Source organism: Taudactylus pleione, unplaced genomic scaffold (assembly GCF_031769625.1).
Source record: "Taudactylus pleione unplaced genomic scaffold, aTauple2 ptg000225l, whole genome shotgun sequence".
NCBI lineage: Eukaryota > Metazoa > Chordata > Amphibia > Anura > Myobatrachidae > Taudactylus > Taudactylus pleione.
Window position 1 is genome coordinate 11,591,535 of NW_028284627.1, and position 14,969 is coordinate 11,606,503.

General features: G+C 44.9%; 1 protein-coding gene across 1 annotated transcript; it reads left to right on the forward strand.

Annotated features, from left to right (window-relative positions):
• Positions 1-9,684: 9,684 nt before the first annotated feature.
• On the forward strand, positions 9,685-14,738 carry LOC148517263 (tubby protein homolog). Its single transcript, XM_088478970.1, has 6 exons — positions 9,685-9,766; positions 10,304-10,446; positions 10,599-10,711; positions 11,984-12,056; positions 14,280-14,472; positions 14,605-14,738. The coding sequence occupies exons 1-6, from the start codon at positions 9,685-9,687 to the stop codon at positions 14,736-14,738; spliced, it is 738 nt and encodes a 245-aa protein (XP_088335096.1).
• The last annotated feature ends 231 nt before the right edge of the window (positions 14,739-14,969 follow it).

Here is a 14,969-nt window from a genome sequence, read left to right on the forward strand (position 1 = left end):
ATTCCAGCGGGGATGATTTAATACTCTGTGAGGATGAGGATGTACACAACACTGAAGAGGGTGAGGTATCGGTGAATGAGGAGGATGAGGACGACATCTTGCCTCTGTAGAGCCAGTTTGTGCAGGGACAGATTAATTGCCAGCTTGTTTTGTGGGGGCCCAAACGAACCAATCATTTCAGCCACAGTCATGTGGCAGACCCTGGCGCTGAAGTGATTGGTTTGTTAAAGTGTGCATGTCCTGTTTAAACAACATAAGGGTGGGTGGGAGGGCCCAAGGACAATTCCATCTTGCACCTCTTTTTTTTCTTTGCATTATGTACTGTTTGGGGCCTAGTTTTTCAAACTGCCATCCTGTCTGCCACTGCAGTGTCACTCCTAGATGGGCCACGTGTTTGTGCCGCCCACTCGTGTCGCTTAGCATAGTCATCAAGCTACCTCGGTGCAACCTTTTGCACATAAAAACACTATTGTGAGGTGTTCACTGTTCAGAATAGACTGGAAATGAGTGGAAATTAAGGTTATTGAGGTTAATAATAGCATAGGAGCAGAAAAACCAACACATTCTGTGATTTTAGCTGTTTTTATGCTTTTTTAAAAAAAAAATACAGATCCAAAATACAAAACCCAGAACCCAAAACACGGAAGGGTGGTTTTGGCAAAACCAATACAGATCCAAAACACGAAGAAAGATCCAGATCCAAAACCAAAACACGAAAAGTGGCCGGTGCACACCCCTAATATAAATGTTTAGTTAAAAGTGGAGCTTAAATGTGTACTTACAATTCAGTAAAAAAATACAGTACATAAATTCCAATTAGAACAGATAATAAATGTGAATAGACTAAGGGGCCCATTTATCAATAATCACATTTGCAGTGCAATCTGGGTGCGATATTAACCCCCAAAATCTCATTCCCTGCATGCGGCACCTCACATACTAACCATCCATTATTGTCCCAGACCCTGATGGTAGATACCTTATATTAGCTGGAACACCCAATAAATCCTTATATATGTTATGTTACCTCTACGCTCTCAACCATCATCACGCTCATTATTTCAGCACTCAGCACTCTAAATAAAATGGGAAGCAGTCGGGAAGCCGACGGACAAAATCCCGACCACCGGTTTCCCGACTGTCTAATACCGGAGGTGTCTAATGACAGGTGTGAAAATCCCGACGCCTGTCATTAGACCTACACCGGGAGCCCGACACCCGACTTACCGATCGAAGGTAAGCCGGGCACGGATAGCCGCAGGGGGGGGGATTAGGTAAGGGGCACCCCCCCCAGGAAACTTAGGGTTAGGCTGCGGGGAAGGGGTTTAGGCACTTAGAGGGGGGTTAGGGTTAGGCACTTGGGGGGAGGTTAGGGTTAGGCACCCCTAAGGGAGGGTTAGGGGAGGGAGGTTAGGTTAGTAAATAGAAAATATACTTACCTGTCGGAATCATCGCTTCCATGCGGCCGCCGGTTCAAATCATACCGATTCCCTCAAATCATACCGATTCCCTCTAAATGACACTCTCCTCTTCATAGAAACAAAAAAACATATTATTATGGGGGACACTTTAATATTAATTTAAATGCTAAATGAGGTGGGTCTAGGCCTCTCCCATGGTCTCTCCATATAGCTTCTTCTAAAAATACAAAAACAAAACAAGCCAAAAGAATACCAAAAGAAGGTAAAGATCGCCAAACCCTCATTTTGTCTGATAAAATAAAGTTGATACATGTTAATATGAAACATTATACATACAACCCCCTCCCCTTCTTTTCATAATCAAATCCACCCTTCTTCATTAAAAGAGACCTGTAGTTTAATATAGGGATACCCTCCCCTCTTCATAGATACAATGTATTCCACCACTGACCACCATGGACCCATTTTACCCCATAATCTTATACTTGTCCCATTAATATTGATTCTCCCCTCCCCCAGGTATCATCCTCTTTTTTAATTGTGTTTTTTTTCTAATGCAGACTATTCATAACCTTGTTTTATTTGGCTTGATACATACAAATTCACACACAGGATTCAGTGCACTTACCTATGACTTATATTTGTATATATGCCATGTGTTTAATGTATTTTACTCTTGGATAGAAATAACACTATTATTTTAACAAAAAAATTAGCTTATATGGAAGGTCTATAAGTAACTAATATATGTAACATCCCTTTAATCACCTGACCAAGACTTTTCCCCATGACATAATGACGGAATTATGACATCACAATGAGCCTGTGTCACAGCAGCTCTGTCTGTCCTGAGCATTCTGACTATTCTCAGTCTGTTACAGGATAGAGACTGTTACAGACACTTCTACTATCTCTCTATGAGCGACTATGGACAAATATATGATTAGTACGTCATGTCACCAGGTAAGCTTTACCCCAGCCACTGAATATAATGCAAACAGAGATCTAAGATGAGACATGCAGAATAATCACTAGGTATAACATATCATATAGCAGGGTTAGACTGTCAATGTTGCTGAATCAATCTGTTTTTCTTGTAGATGTATATGGACTCAGGAGATCATGAAGTCCCTAATACATGGTGGAACCCACAAATGTAAGTATTATCTCATCTTCCACATCAGTGTAACCACAATTATATGTATTTAGGACACAGAGCTGTAACTAGACAGTTTAGCTCCGTGGGCTAGAGTACTGGTGCCCCTACTACTGTATATACATATTATTTTCCCTACATTTTATCTCCACATTCCTCCTTCATATATTTGTTAATGAGCTGGTGGCATTTTCTCTCCTCCACCCTTTAAATATATTTATTGATTCTGTCCTTTCACCCCACCCTCCAGTTCTGCATTGGCTGTTGGGCACCATTACTGGTCAGGGCAGTGGTTGTGAAGGAACCATCCTCACTACTGTCCTACAAGGAACCATGTGACACAGGGCTGGTTCTAGACATTGTGGAGCTCAGGGCGAAAGTTCACAGTTGCGTCTCCCCCCCCACACACACACACAAAAACAAAAAACAACAACTCCCCTCGTGGCGAATAAATGCCATGTGCAGTAATGTGCCTTACACAGTAATGCCTTTTATAAGTACATTGTGCCACATGCAGTAATGCCCTTTATAAACAAATTATGCCACACGCAGTAATGCCCTGTATAGCACATTGTGCCACACACAGTAATGACCTTTATAACACATTATGCCACATGCAGTAAAGGCTTTATAACACATTATGCCACATGCAGTAATGCCCTGTATAACACATTATGCCACATGCAGTAATGCCCTGTATAGCACATTATGTCACATGCAGTAATTCCCTTTATAATACAGTACCCCCAATTCAAATTACGCCACACATTAGTCCCTTATTCATGTTATGACAAAAAAGTGGTGCCCCTTTTACACAATGCCCAAATTAGTGCCCCTTATACACAAGGCCCACAGTACTGAGTAGTAGTGCCCCTAATACAATGCCCACAGTAGTAGTGCCCCCTATAGTAGTGCCCACATTAGTAGTGCCCCAGTAATAATGCCCCCTATAGTAGTGCCCACAGTAGGAATGCCCCCTATAGTAGTGCCCAAAGTTGGAATGCTCCATTAGTGCCCCCTATAGTAGTGCCCCCAGTAGGAATGCCCCCTTATAGACATGCCCCCAGTAGTAATGCCCCTTTATAGACATGCCCCCAGTAGAAATGCCCCCTTATAGACATGCTCCCAGTAGTAATGCCCCCCTATAGACATGGCCCCAGTAGTAATGCCCCTTATAGACATGCCCCCAGTAGTAATGCCCCCTTATAGACATGCCCCCAGTAGTAATGCCCCTGTATAGACATGCTCCCAGTAGCAATGCTTCCTATAGACATGCCCCCAGTAGTAATGCCCCTTATAGACATGCCCCCAGTAGTAATGCCTCCTGTAGTAATGCCCCTTATAGACATGCCCCCAGTAGTAATGCCCCCTTATAGACATGCCCCAATAGTAATGCCCCTTATAGACATGCTCCCAGTAGTAATACCCCCCTATAGACATGCCCCCAGCAGTAATACCCCTTATAGACATGCCCCCAGTAGTAATGCCCCCTTATAGACATGCCCATAGTAGTAATGCCCCCATGCCTCCCTTCTGAAAAATAAAAAATACAAATACAATACTTACCTTAGGCCCCGCTCCTGCGTCCGCTGCCGTCCGGTCCGACCACGGCTCCACCACGGATCTATGAGAGAGACGTCATGATTTCATGATGTCCCTCCCATAGTGCTCTATGAAGGAGCCAGAGCTCTGGAGTGAGCTTTGGCTGCCTTTGCAGGGAGGGAGCCGGGTGCCCACTGATAACAAATATCAGCGTGCCCCCGGCAGCGTGGGGGGGACCGGCGCTGTTTTTTTTTTACTATGGGATTTTTTTTTTACCTTCTGGGGACTCAGTGGCACCCTCTAGGGGCCGGCGCCCCGGGCGACTGCCCTGTTAACCCACCCCTAGAACCGCCACTGATGTGACAGGAACTTTGCCAAATCCATAAATACTTCTGTTCTAGCCATCCAGAATCACATATATGTACTGTAATGTATAGAGCACTGCTGTGCATCACATTCCTATGCACCATATAACTCTATTTTGTTGTTTATTGGATTGCTGGGACTGATTATATTTATAATACTGAGATACAGGGATATTCTGTGCACCAGCAATATAATATTAGGTGGGAGATGTACTAAGCTCTGGAAAGTGATAAATTGGAGAGTGATAAACTACCAACCACTCAGCTCCTGTCATGTTACAGGCTGTGTTTGAAAATGACAGTTAGGAGCTGATTGGTTGGTAGCTTATCACTCTCCAATTTATCACTTTCCAAGGCTTAGTACATCTGCCCAAAGGTTTACTAGATAAGCTGCTTTGGGGTCCATCTTATTCCTGTGTGTCTGGGAAATTACAGACATAACTGTACTCAGGTTACAATAATGGAGGGTAATAAATCAGATAATGGATCAGCTAGATAAATAAATGATGGACTGTAAATATGTACCTATCTTATTATATATAACCAAACCAGTATAAGTCCTTACCAGTTCTCTCTACTATTTCCTACCACAGTGGGAATTATGATGTGCATCATCTGAAGCTGGAGGCGCAGGTACTGTGAAATAAATAGATGCATTAATGGTACAGAATAAATGGTTGTATACATTTACGGCTTTATAGGACTGATACCAAAGTATCACATTCACATTCACCTGAGACATTACTGCTATAAGGCCACATAATGAGCATCTGGTAATTACACAGAGTGGAGGACATGTATTGTCTGGGTTGTGTATGGATTGCCTGCGGTCAGGATGCCGCTGGTCAGACTACTGATAATGTCAGAATCCCGACATCCATATGTAAGTATAGTAGCACTAACCCTAACCCCTACCCCTACCCTAACCCTCCCTCCCTGGTGCCTAAACCTAACCTCCTCCTCCCCACACCCTAAGGCTAACACTCCCTCCCTGTAATGTGTAATATATTGCATACATAGAGCAAATGCTGTAACATACAATGCAGGATGCAGACAGACACTTTCTAGAGCCAATGGAGGAGCATTACTTTCCATGAAGATGTAACTCAGACCAAACACAGAGACAATCACAGTAAGGAAAAAACAAGTGACAGAGGAGCTGTGACATAAAGGACAGTCAGAATATTATTATTGTTAATCATTCTGTATTACTCTATAGCACCAGCTCGTTAACAAAAAGCTGCAGAAGAGGAGGGAGCCTGGGCTAATACAATCTACCCAGAATGTGACAGTGAACCAGAGACCTGGGAAGGCCATGGAGCCGGCACCACCGGCAGAGCCCAGCACTGGGTGCACCATATTCATGGGTAAGGAACACAGATCACCATACAGATGGGCTTCATAGTGCTCATGGTTACATATTTGTATAAAGCAAAATAACATTGTAAGAAACATAATGAAATAATCACTTGGCTAAAACATATATATACATAATTACAGGTCATTTGTTATGGGAACTAGTAAAAACGAGATAATGAAGCAGCGCTATAGAGTAATAAACACTGACACGGATAGTAAAGACTAGAATACCTAATTACTATAGACACCATTGCACAATTATATATAATATATATCAAACACACAGAGCTGCTGAGAGCCCCGCCAGGCCCCGATACTGGGAGGGGGCGTCACCAACTCAAGAAGTTGTGGCCAGGCCCCCTCCATAGAGAGTGGGGCGTCTGTGTCAAACCCAGTGGGGGTGAGAGGTGGGATGGGGGTGCGAGTGTGAGCGGTGTACTCCTTCCCCGCACATTACAGGAAAGAGAACACTGACTGCTGCTGAGGCATGCTGTCTCCCCAGCCCAGTGCACAGCAGCGTGTGCAGGAGCAGTCTCTTCTCTCTCCCTGTCCAGGCTGCTGCTTTTACGGTATAGATGGTCTCTTTATATACATAGCAGACAATTCACTACAAAGTATATTACCGCTTGGTGAGGGGCAGTGAGGGGGCATTTGGTCCGAGACAGGGATTGTGTCCCTCAGTTAAGGAGATTCCCCCACACGTGTATTACAGTCACTTCCCCCGTGTGTGACAGCGGATGCTCTCTATAGCGTTGCCTCATTATTTCTTTATTACTAGTTATTACTAGAGATATAAGATTTATTTTTAGCGCCCATAGGATCAGTTGTCCTGTCATTTATTCATTATGAGAAAACAATGTATCGTTGTTGCCTCATGATGCTGTCACTTTAATAACACATAGGGGCCTAATCTAACCTACCTCTGATGAGGCAACAATGTGGCAGCTTCCATTTCGCTCTGTAATACAAGATAAGCGGCTGCTATTTATATAACAATGAATAATTATGTACAAGCTAAATTTTCCTTCTAATAGAAAGTGTTAATTTTTGAACCCATTATATCAGGTGTCACTGATCCCAATAACATGGAGTTTGCTCCTGCTGGGACCGGCCACATTATTACTGATCCTTCAGACAGTGGGTCAGAGGACGTCAGCGCTGGTGAGGGGGCAGAGGACGTCAGCGCTGGTGAGGAGACAGAGGACGTCAGCGCTGGTGAGGAGACAGAGGACGTCAGCGCTGGTGAGGAGACAGAGGACGTCAGCGCTGGTGAGGAGACAGAGGACTTCAGCGCTGTTGAGGAGACAGAGGACGTCAACACTGTTGAGGAGACAGAGGACGTCAGCGCTGTTGAGGAGACAGAGGACGTCAACACTGTTGAGGAGACAGTGGGCATCAGCGCTGTTGAGGAGACAGAGGGCATCAGCGCTGGTGAGGAGACAGAGGGCGTCAGCGTTGGTGAGGAGACAGAGGGCATCAGCGCTGGTGAGGAGACAGAGGGCGTCAGCGCTGGTGAGGAGACAGAGGACGTCAGCGTTGCTGTGGAGTCAGAGGACGTCAGTGCTGATGAGGAGTCAGAGGAGGAAGGTAAGGCTTGCAAGAAGGTGCCAATTTGGATAAAACCCAGTCATTTGGCCAGGGCTGCCATGAGAAATTGTGGGGACCAGTACTGACAAAATAGGCAGGGCTCCCCGGGACACCATTTTGTGTATAAACCAGTTGAAATATTCTCAAACTTTGGGCTGTAGTTGTTATTATAACATGTCACACTATCATAAAATATGAAACTAAAAGACAAAACTGCTGTAAATTCACACACAAAACCAGAATCTATACTAATTATATAGGAAAATCAGCGTTGATTCAAGTATAATATATATATATATATATATATATATACATACAAGGATTGGGGTACCTTAGGTGCACTAATATTTGTCTGTAGGAAGAATCACCACTGTAGGGGAGTTTTTATTAGAAGCTGATAACTAACTCATACACCCTTTTTTTTTGTTGAAAACATCACCCAAAGTAAAAGCCTTACGGCAACAAATAGTCTTATACCTGAATATTTTATTCTTGGTATAATCAACAGAGGTAAAATTGTTTACATAAAATACAATATAGATAAATATGTGTAGCATAAAATGACCTTATAACCTGCCCAAATACTGAAGAGATGATGTTATTCACCACCTGCACCCTTATGGGTGTGAGCTCTTAGGTGGATCTTTCATGTGATGGATGCGGGCTATCAAATCGATGACCCTACGAGTTTTGTCCGTTTAAGGTACTTTTTCAGGGGTATAAAACTTCATATAGAATTGGTCTGAATAAACACTCAGCGATGTGGGCCTATTTTCTGTCCCTTAATCTGATGGGATTCTTAAATCGATTCTTAGAGGCCAGACATTTTAATCCTTCACCATGCAATGGTATATAAAATATTCCCAACCAATTGGTAAAGCCGGGCTCTTTTATAACAATATAATTATTATATACATAAAAGCAAGCCTGCCTGAAACCTTATAACATGCATCGAAAAAGCAGGAACTGCATAAAATACATTGGAAAAGCCAGACCCACATACAAAGCAAGGAAAGGCCACTCGTGGACTAGGAGGGGAGAGGAACATGGCAGGGAAGCCTGGCTGGACTAGGAAAGGAAGATGGCAGGGAAGGCTGGCTGGACTAGGAGGGGAACATGGCAGGGAAGGTTGGCTGGACTAGGAGGGGAACATGGCAGGGAAGGCTGGCTGGACTAGGAGAGGAACATGGCAGGGAAGGTTGGCTGGACTAGGAGGGGAACATGGCAGGGAAGGCTGGCTGGACTAGGAGAGGAACATGGCAGGGAAGGCTGGTTGGACTAGGAGGGGAACATGCCAAGGAAGGCTGGCTGGACTAGAAGGGGAACATGGCAGGGAAGGCTGGCTGGACTAGGAGAGGAACATAGCAGGGAAGGCTGGCTGGACTAGTGGGGGAAACACAGGGCATATTTGCCAATTGCACAGCATGTGTAGCTAGCATTGCATCCTTCCTGCCTCCCTAATGGTGGGTACACACTATACAGATATATCTGAAGATGATGGTGATTCATATAATGGCCGGACGGCATGTCGGGGTTGTGTCCCGCCCCCCTCCTCGCGGCTGTCGCTGTGTGTGTACAGGCGGTCTGCAAACATATCTGTCCATCGGCTGTGCAGCACAGGCAATGCGATGTGTCAGTGAACGACAACATTCACCGACATATCGCGGGAACACACTAGCCGATGGGCAGCAGATATACTGATCGGCCAATATATCTGTCAGTGTGTACCCAGCTTAAGGGACATCTGAAACCAGGGGGATTTAGTTTCCAGACATTTATATATCAGACTAGCATCCGGGAATTATGTAGATGAATACAGGATGGGGTTCTATAAGTGCACAACAAGAATAAAAAAACAACTGAATTGACAATAATCACAAGACAATCAATGATCAAACTATTGATACATTTATTTTACATTATCAATATAAATGCACATAAATCACTGTAATCTGAATCAAATCCTGGTCACACAACTATCCTAATTAAAGTTAACACCTAAAAAAAAGGGTTGTGGTTTACAGGCTAAAATCAATATATTAAATAAACCGCACTTGCAATGAGTGAGATTTCAGGCGTAAACAAAGTGGTAAAATGCAAAGATTTTACTGTGTTTTGGAAATAAAAATAAAAGTATTTTTTGTAAAACATATTTTTTTAAAAAACAACATAATTTCCATAAATATTGTCTCTCCCATTATTATTTGGTGAAGCCTCCCCCAGCACAAATAACAGCAATGATCCACTTTCGGTAATGCTAAACGAGGCTGGAGAACACTTGCTGAGTGATCTTGGAGCACTGATCCATGCAGATAATTTCCAGTCCCATGACATTTGTGCATCATCGCTTGTGGACTGCTCTCCTCAGTACACACCAGAGGTTTCCAATTGAATTCAAATCTGAAGACTGAGGTGGCCATTGCAAAACTTTGATTCTGTTCCTGCAACCATCTCAGTGTGCATTTTTATGTGTGTTTGAGATCATTATCTTGCTGAAAGGTCCATCAACGGCCAAGTGTCAGCCATGTGACAGAGGCAGAGAGATTTGGGCCTGGTATAGAGTAGAATTCATTATGCCATTGATTTTCACAAGAGCCCCTGGACCACTTTTGTAGCAAAGCAGTCCCAAAGTGTCAGTGATCCACCACCATATGTGACAGTGGGCATCATGTGCCTTTATTTCTCCAAACATGACAATGTTATGCACGGCCAATAAGTTCACTTTGTGTCTCATCTGACCACATCACATGATTCCATTTGTAGTCCCAATGGCATATTGCACAGTTCAGGTGCTGCATTCTGTGTCTGGCTGTTAGGAGAGACATGGTCATGGAGCTGGCATCTGACAGTAGGTTTTTACTTTTTAAAACCAGATTTTACCCGGGAAGATCTGCTGAGGTTTATCTTGTGTCCAACTCTACCCGATGCGGGTTACAAATACCGGATCACCAGGGACAGGAGTGGTGGGATCTTCCCCAAATATTTACTATACCTAGAGACACCTGAAGGGGAAAAGGTAAGTAATAATATAATAGTGTTCTTCCTATAATAACTCTTACATCTAGCTGTATCTTCTCTTACTGTTGTGTCTATTCATTACCATAGATGTTTATTTAGGAGAGGAGGGACTGTATCTGCAACTATGTCATTGCAATTTGCACTTAACAGGTTTTCATTATGGCCGGGAGGAAGAGGAAGAAATCTGTAACATCCAAGTACGTCATCTCAGTGGATCCCACCGACCGGTCACGTGGTGGAAACAACATTGTAGGTGAACTCAGGTTAGTGATTGTGTCTTCATTACAAGTACCACGTTTCTGTGTTTCAATATTTTACAATATATTGTTCAAAATGCATCTAGAAATGCAATTTCCCATGATATTGGGAGCGGACATTGTAAAATGGGTACCATTAAAATAATTGGGTGTTTTAGTTTCTGGGGTAACCAGGGATTTTTATGGAGAAAAATGGTGTCCTATGTATTGTTCATCCAGACGCTCCTCCAGCAATCCAGATATGGGAGGAGATTTATCAAAGACTGTTTTTTTCTGATGGGTTTGAAATTGCTGCATATTGCTGGAGATTCTGCCTTCCATACTGCCAGCTTTATTATTCACAGATTTGTAGGGTTATAACCTAATTTCATGCATTCAATGTGCAGCAATGACCCCCATGCAGGTTAATGCAAACCCTATGTGTTTTATGGGATACAGCAGTATCTGTACATGGTGGGGCCAAAATATATATATTCAGACCACTACACCTAGAGATTCTTGGGAGAATGTTAAGTAGCATGGGTCCCTTCCTGGCATCCCCGGGTGGTGGGTACAAGTGTGGAGGAAAAATGTGGCCCCCTATAGATTTTGAAAACTAGTGTTTGCTCCATTATTATTATTATTAAATCATATATGTACACCCTTATTACTATAAATAATATAGGTGTCGCTTCCAAATTAATAAAACCAGCCAAGGGTACAGGAAAGGACCCATGCTACTCAGAATTGCCCCATTCATCTGTAGGTGGGGACATAAGGTTGGGCTTCTTGTAGAGTTCTGGGACCAATGCTAAGAAGCGCGGCCCATTCAGGAAGATTCACATTCAGCTTTCTCACTGCCACAACCACCTTTCTATTGGGCATTTTTATCAGCAGGTTATTCTGCACTTTGTGCAACCACAGGTTATTCTGTGCTTTGTACAACCACAAGTTATTCTGTGCTTTGTACAACCACAAGTTATTCTATGCTTTGTACAACCACAGGTTATTCTGTGCTTTGTACAACCACAGGTTATTGTTATTCTGTGCTTTGTACAACACAGGTCAATGCGCTTTATGCAACCACAGATTAATGCGCTTTGTGCAACCATGAAAAACAACAAGATGCTGCTTTGCAGCAGATCAGGTGTGAAAATTATGGTTTTGAGGCAATTTTAGAGTTTTGCTTTGATAAATCTGACAACTTATTTACCCCCAAACACCAAAAAGCATTGATTTAATACATTCCCCCATAATGATTTCATTTATAAGGTGTTTGACTCCCTAATGTGATTCCAGATCCAACATCCTGGGAACCCGAATGACTATGTTTGGCCAGAAGAGAGACCAAGAGTTAGGAACCATCTGTTATGTAAGTGTTACACCTCTGGAACATTGTAGTACACTTTAGAGGCAGCCCCTGTTATTCAGACCTTCAATATTACACAAAAAACATTAAATATAACTAATAATAAATCATTTCATATGTTTAAAGAGGACCTGACACCTAACCACTACTTTAATTTCTAATGACATCGCTACATTACTACAGAAAATATAGAACTAGAGAATTAGTTTTACATTAATCCCTGTTCTGGGACATCTCTGAGTTGCCCAGTAACTGCCACCACTTAGAATAGAGAACTGCTGGGCATGCTTTGTAACATCTCTGTCTTCCTGCCTGGCAGCAGTGTATCTAAGGGTCAGAGTGCCCCTGGCAAAATAAGGGACTGGCACCCCCCCCCCTCTCACAGCCCCGTCCCCTCACAAAGATTTACTACTTTTAATATTAAAAAACACACATTGGCTTCCACAGGGAAAAAAACAGCCAGCCCCCCTTCTAAGACCCCACTCCCCAGCCAGCCCTAGCAGGTCCCCTTCTGGTCCCCCACTCCCCAGCCAGCCCCAGCAGGTCCCCCTCTGTGCCCTCACTTCCCAGACAGCCCCAGCCTTTTATATCCCCCACTCCCCAGCCAGCCCTAGCAGGTCCCCTTCTGGTCCCCCACTCCCCAGCTAGCCCCAGCAGGTCCCCCTCTGTGCACTCACTTCCCAGACAGCCCCAGCCTTTTACATCCCCCACTCCCCAGCAGCCCCCCTTCTAAGTCCGCACTCCCCAGCCAGCCCCCTTCTGTGCCCCCACTCACCAGCCAGATCCAACCTGTTATGTTCCCCACTAGGTACACTCCCAAACCAGTCCCCCTTCTAAGTCTGCACTCCCCAGCAGGCCCCCTTCTGTGCTGCCACTCACCAGCCAAACCCAGCCTGTTATGTTCCCCACTCGGTCCACTCCCAAACCAGTCCCCCTTCTAAGTACCCACTCCCCAGTCAGCCCGGCAGGTCCCCTACCATGCCCCCAATCCCCACTTCCTACCTTTTTGCTGCAGTGCTCCCACGGGCCGCGGCTCCTCTACCTGATCTTCAGCACTAGTCACGTGCGCCGGGTCTTCTCTCCACACAAAAAAACTTTGTCTCACGGTGCCGGCAGGCGCGCACTTCAGGAAGCTGCACGGTCGCAACAAGGATGAGGCTGCTGCTGCTGCCATCCCTCCCCGGGCCGTGCAGCTTCCTGAAGTGCGCACCTGCCGGCACCGTGAGACAAAGTGTGGAGAGAAGACCCGGCGCGTATATACCACCTGGCCGTGGATGGCACCGCTGGGTGGCGCCCCCTCCTGGCTGGCGTCCCTGGTGACTGCCATCCAGGCCAATGTGTAGATACGCCCCTGCTGCCCGGGTAGCACTGACATCACATGTGATGGAAATACATATTGTACCTCCCTTACCTATACACAGGAGGAACTTCTAGTATCTATATCCTTATTTCGATCTACAGCATTTATTATGTGACTTACTAGCACAATTGTCAACATTGTTACATCCATATAAAATGCCAGTTACTCTGCGCCCAATAAAGATTGCAGAGTATTATGGCAACTTAAATAAGGAACACAGAACACATGAGGCTGGTAACACATTACACATGAAGAACACTGAGACACTGGACCTCATTCAGAGGCGGTCGCAAGAAGCGATCACTCTCTCTGAATGAGGGCGGGCACTTCTTGTTTTTTGGTGCGGCCTCCTGGTCACAAGCTAAGCTGTGGGTTACCAACAACAGCTTAGCTAGCGACCAGGGTGATGGTCACAATGGTGATCACCTTTGCGACCATCGGGGCTTGCGACCAGACCCTAAGGTTGGGTCTGGGCACTCGCAAGCCCAAGGGAGCTTTCTACTCTGATGGAGCAGGAAGCTCCCCACTGACATCACTGATGATGTCATTGCAGCCGCCCACAAAACGGTAGGCGTTTCTTAAGGAACGCCTCCATTTTGGAAACCACCCTCCCGGCCCAACTACAAAAAGGGGCGAGCTGTCGATCAACATAGACATCCGCCCCTTTTGTAGCGAGCTCCGGAGCGAGACAGTTTTTCTCTCGCTCCGGGGCTTGCACACGTGCAGTGCGGCCGCTGCGAGTGCGCAGGGCTACCCATCGACCCGGTTGCGAGCACATCGGTGCTTGCGACCGGTCTGAATGACCCCCACAATCTCTATGAAGTCCAAGTGTGTGATTTGTATCCTTCTGTTTTACCCTCCAACAGGAAAGAAACATTCTTGGGCGCAGTGTGAGGAAAATGGAAATCACAATCCCTGCGATTACCCCGGGGTGCTTTATGAGGGTGGAAAGCAAGGCACCAATCTGGAAAGCTGAACAGAAGGCCTACGTGCTGCCCTTCCATAATCGCGCCACTCGTCCGTCTGCAAAGAATTTCCAGCTGATAGATACCACTGAGCGTGAGTTTCTCCTCAGGGAGGGAGGATGTTGGGTGTATTGACCCTGTAAAATGGGTAACTGATATAAGTAGCATTGTACAGTGTAAAGTTGCTATTGTCATGTGATAACGTGGTGTCTCTTTCCTCATGTAGCTGATGAGATCCTCATGGACTTTGTGCGCATTTCAGAGGACGTCTACGCAATGGAAGTCAACTTTCCATTTAGTCCCCTGCAGGCATTTGCCATCGCTCTTTCCAGCATCAACAGGAAACCGGCCTGCGTCTAGTGCCCAGATGGCAGCTTTAATCTAGCGCTAAATAACATCAGCAACATCAACATCAGCAACATCAAGAACATCAGCAACATCAACAACATCTGCAACATCAAGAATATCAGCAACATCAACAACATTAGCAACATCAAATTAGGGGTCAGACAAGAGTACTAATATGACCACTGTAACTGGCTGTTACCCCATGGGTTATGTCATCTTTACCCTGCATCGTGAACCTCCCAT